At 43.5% G+C, this 5168-nt stretch overlaps 1 protein-coding gene across 1 annotated transcript in view; it reads left to right on the top strand.

Annotated features, from left to right (window-relative positions):
• The window catches only part of HUWE1 (HECT, UBA and WWE domain containing E3 ubiquitin protein ligase 1), a 75536-nt gene that overhangs the window by 62363 nt on the left and 8005 nt on the right, over positions 1–5168 (top strand). Inside the window, exons 52-53 of the mRNA XM_077748287.1 lie at positions 339–520; positions 807–997. Of these exons, the coding sequence (XP_077604413.1) occupies positions 339–520; positions 807–997 (373 nt within the window). The remainder of the gene's footprint in view (positions 1–338; positions 521–806; positions 998–5168) is intronic.

Raw genomic sequence — 5168 nt, 5'->3', positions numbered from 1 at the left:
TATGTACACCTGGTGTGCCAGATGAGAATGACAGGTAGGGGAAATGCCCCTTAGACTCCTTGTTGCTCATATGGGAAGAGTTCAGGCCTCACTCATTTCACAGATAACTTTTTTTTCCTCTTTCCTCATGCCAGCCACAAATCCCTTGCACAGAGTCCAAATGCCTGACCAAAAAATATTTCCCTTTATCCACCCTGTACAGGAGCCCAGAAACAGTGTTAGGGGAGGCAGGCAGAGCATTCACCATCCTAGTTACAGCTGGAGCCAGATTGAGGATCTCTGACCTCTAACAGTTGTGTGAGTTTAGACACCACATGGCTTGTTGGTTCTCTCCCCAGGAGCCATCCGTAAACAGCTGGCAGCTTTCTTAGAAGGCTTCTATGAGATCATTCCAAAGCGCCTCATTTCTATCTTCACTGAGCAGGAGTTAGAGCTACTCATATCAGGACTGCCCACCATCGACATTGATGATTTAAAATCCAACACTGAATACCACAAGTACCAGTCCAACTCTATTCAGGTGAGCTGCTGCTGGCATCTTCCTCATATCCCTAAGTAGTGATAGTTGGTATGATACTACATAAACCAGTACTCTTTGGGGGCATGAAGGGGATATAGGTGACCGCTTACTTATACCTAACTCTTCATCCTCCTAGAACATGTTTTCAGGTGATGTTCTTGTTTATCTTATTAATGGAGGGAAGCCCATTTCACAGAAGGGACTTGCCTAAGATTTCAAATTCCAATCCCCCTCCTTCCAAGAGCTGTCTACCTATAACACTAGCTTCTTGTGTCCTTTCCCATAGATCCAGTGGTTCTGGAGAGCATTGCGTTCTTTCGACCAGGCTGACCGTGCCAAGTTCCTCCAGTTTGTCACGGGTACTTCCAAAGTGCCCTTGCAAGGCTTTGCTGCCCTTGAAGGCATGAATGGCATTCAGAAGTTTCAGATCCATCGAGATGACAGGTCCACAGATCGCCTGCCTTCAGCTCACACATGGTAAGAGAAAGGGTTTGTTCCCCATTTTAAGCATTCATGATTGTGCTTGCATACTAGCTGCTTCTAGGCCCCTACCCAAAGGCAGGGACCCAAATCTGGCCCCAGCTATGCTAGACCTTGGGGTAGCTCACAATTTGGTGGTTTTGTAGAAAAGGTGATGTTTGAGATAAGAAGCTGGCCCAGATTCACAGTGGGCTGGGGAGACATTGCAAGTGAACACTGCCACATGAGAACACAGTGTACTCCAGGGTTCAGTTGGAGCAAGGAGTTGCAGACAACAGAAGGCTAAAGAACTCAGCAGAGGTTGGGTCACCAGTGACCCTGAAGGCCTCCTTGGAGCTTGTATATTAGTCCATAGGCGAGGCTTTGGTGTTTAAGGAGTGCTAAGGTCAGATTTACATTTAGGTGCCTGATGGCCAGTGCTGGGGCCAGATTAAAAGAGGGCAGACCAGGCTAGGACAGGACTGTAAGTCTTCAAGAAATGAGGAGTAGGTTCCCTCAGGGAGGAGAGATCAGTGGGCACCATGGGAACACAAGGATTTGGTTATCATCTTTTGTCAAACATCTTTCTTCTTTACCTAGTTTTAATCAGTTNAACAGCTGTCCCTGCCTGCCTATGAGAGCTTTGAGAAGCTCCGCCACATGCTACTATTGGCCATCCAGGAGTGCTCTGAAGGCTTTGGGCTGGCCTAATAAGGCTCCGCCCACCACTGTGGGGTTTTTCTATCATTGTTGGACCTGGGAATGGGGGGAAATGAAAACAAAAAAGAACCAGAAAAGAAATGTCAAAAACCAATAAATGAAATCCATCAACTCACCATGTGTGTGTCCCAGCTTCCCCAGCGCATACCCGTTTCCCCTCTCCTGCTCATTCTCTCTCCCTCTCCCTCACCTCCTTCTCCCTGTTCCATGCCGTCCATGATCCCCAGCCCATGTGTTAAAAAGGCACTAGCCTTTGCAGGGACCTGTTTGTCCCAACTGTTTGAACAGTGTGCTCCTCAGATTCTGTGTTCAGANAATTATATATATATATATTTTTTTGTTCTGTTTGCATTTCTTAATTTGTGCTTGGAATGTGTTGATGTGCACAGCTAATGATTCAATGCGAGACAAGATTGGCGTCTGTGTTGTGGAGGTTTCAAATAAAGAGCACTCTTCATAACTCACTTTTCACAATGGAGTTTTTTTCAAACTTAAAAGAAACAACACTAGCACATGCTAGACATCTAGAGAAAAGATGCAAATGGACTCCAGAAAACCATCTCTGGCACCACCACTGGTGCATCTTCCATCTTCAAAGGTGGTTTTCCCATTGTCAGGAGAGATCAGCAGCCACCAGGAATTGAGGGGAGCCTGTTTTTTAGAATANCTCTGCAGGGGAGGGCAGTGATGGTGTTACAGATTGCAGTCAAGGACAAAGCATCATTGCTTGAGGGGAACAAACCAGCAGGTTGTAAGAAATATTCTGAGAACTCCACCCAACCAACAGTTCTGTTGGGTGAACCTTTATAATACTCTCAAGTCTAGAGCTCAGTTTAAAATTCTTATTTCATTTAATGTTTTGGTTTATTTCTAATAAATTTCAGTAAGCAAGTGATTTGACAAGCTTTCCAGAAGAACAGTCTTCCCATCCTTTTTGGCTTTGTTTCATCATCTGCCAGTCTGTTCACAAATCACCCAGTAGTCTCTTGTGGTTTTTACTCCATCTAGCAGTTAAAGCTGATCTGAGGACTTTGATGGTTCCAGCCTTCAAAGAAAAAAAATAATAAAGGTTTAGTTAGAAAAACAACCCCGAGTGATGTTTGCTTTGTGTGGCTTTTCTCATTCCCTAGAGGTCCTATTTCATGAAGATTTTCTCCTTAACCTGATCCCCCTTGGCCCTGATGCAAATGGCTGCTAGACATTATTTCCTTTGACATGTACCTTTGCCTCATCCAGCTGACAACTGAGAAGACAGATGAATTGGCCCTGTTTCTGCTACTGAGCTTCTAGTCCAAGGGGAAGGAGACTGAGTAGTTCTGTGACAGATGTAGGAAGGGGTCCCCAGGTTCCCAGAGAAGTACCTGACCTAGCCTGGAAGATACGGGAAGGCTTTCCATTGTCAGTCACTCTTGAGTTTGATCCTAAGGCTAGGAGTTAAGATTAAGGAGAGATCAGTCTAGGTCAAGGCAGGAGGAGTCCAGTTGACACAGCTTAAGCAAAGGATGGTGGTAGCCTGAGATGAGGCTGGGAGTCCAGCAGGGCTTTGAAATGTAAAGAATCAGCAGAAATACAGTAGAATTGATCAATGAGCTTAAGAACTGATTCTTGGAAAAATCAAAGTAGAATAAACCTCTAACATTTAAATTGGAGAAGTACAACAAGGTTTGGGAGTTGGGTATGGAGGCTGGGAGTACAAATAGAATAACCCTGAAGAAACTAAGTCTAATTCAGTGGCACATTCCAGAAACCTAATGTGACCCAGGTATGATGTGCCGTTGGTTATATGTGTGTGGTGTAATATCATTTATCACCTCAGTGTCAGTCAAATAAGAAAAATGCTGTCAATTGATACAAGGCATTTGCTAACAATTATTACTGGTAACTTAAAGACAGTACCTTGATGAGGTTGCCTCAGATCAACAGGCAACATCACACTGGAAGGAGAAGGTGGCCAGTCACCACTATCAACACTTAACGCCAGTTCCAACCAGTTCAATAAAGCAGAAAATGAGGTATAACTGCTGAGAAACTGTTCACTAAACAAAGACAACCACAAGTTGTTAGAACTTAAAATTTGAGTCCGACAAGAGGACTGCTTACCAACGAACAAAACATTCACCCATGTAAACATCTCTTGTCCAACATGCATGAGTTGCTAATAAATTCGTACAGTGCAATTCTGAGTAGGAGTAAAAATATCCATTTTATCAACATGCACAATCTCAATGAGACCTGTCTAAAAGTCACAAAACCCATGGCATATGTACCAAGAGCGTGAAAAACTACATCCATGTGAAGAGTGTGATAATCGATGCAGGAGTGTGACAAAGTGCTGCACAGTGTCCAGGAGAAGTTCTGGGGGACAAAGATGAGGTTTGGAAAAGGTAATTACACAGCCTCAACTACGTTGGTGATTTTTTATTTCTTTGGGTGGTGCTAGACAACGTGGATGTTCCTTATAATGCTATGTACTATAATACTTTATAACATCTGAAATATTTTATAATAAATTTTTTGAGATAGACAATTTATTACGTTTTACGATGAATTTGAGGTAGGCAGCAGGGGAGTCCATGACAGGCCTAATTCTACATGAAAGCTAATTAGTAGCTGTTGTCCTGTTATGATTAAACAGTTCTCTTTTTGCCCCCTAGTAATTCCCTCCACTGATCTGCCTGTGCATTATGATTATCATGGGTTGTTTCCTTATTAAAACAGTCCTCCAGGGCGCCTGGGTGGCTCAGTTAAGCGTCCGACTTCAGCTCAGGTCATGATCTTACGGTCTGTGGGGTCAAGCCCCGCGTCGGGGCTGGAGCCTGCTTCACATTCTGTGTCTCCCTCTCTCTCTCTGCCCCTCCCCCGCTCACTGTCTCTGTCTCTCAAAAATAAAGACCAAGAAAAAACACTGTTTTTAAAAGGATGCTCTCAGTAATTACCCTGGGCCACAGGCGCAAACCAGATAAACTGGAATGTATGGTTCTATGTTTAGGATGTGTATATGCCTTGGCTGGGGAAACAATTATTACCCATAATAAAATATAATTGAGCATTTGCCATGTACTGACGATGCTGACAAGGCCATACTTTACAGAAACTCACTGAAAGGAAGGAGGCAGGTGTTAGGAAAGTACAGGGGGCAGTGGGTACAGAGACTTAACAGGCAGGGGTAACAAGATTAAACATTTTCTCAAATACAAGCAATAACCAGTTAGAGAACATAACAGGAAATAGATTATCTTCACAACGATAACAAAATACTCCAGAATAACCTTAAGAAAGAGTATTTAGGACTCATGAAAGAAAATGGCAAAACTCACAAGAACCATAAAAAGGCAAATAAATGAAAAGACTTATCAATTTGCATTAAAATGCAAGTATAGCTGGCTTTGAGACTGGGGGACAGACTGACATGCTAAGTAAGATGGGAGTTGAAATAGGCAGGCCTGGCAGAATGGCCTCAGCCATGACC

Source organism: Crocuta crocuta, unplaced genomic scaffold (genome assembly GCF_008692635.1).
Source record: "Crocuta crocuta isolate KB4526 unplaced genomic scaffold, BGI_CrCroc_1.0 scaffold1307, whole genome shotgun sequence".
NCBI lineage: Eukaryota > Metazoa > Chordata > Mammalia > Carnivora > Hyaenidae > Crocuta > Crocuta crocuta.
The sequence above is the reverse complement of the archived record's forward strand: the minus strand, read 5'-3'. Positions and strand labels throughout refer to the sequence as shown.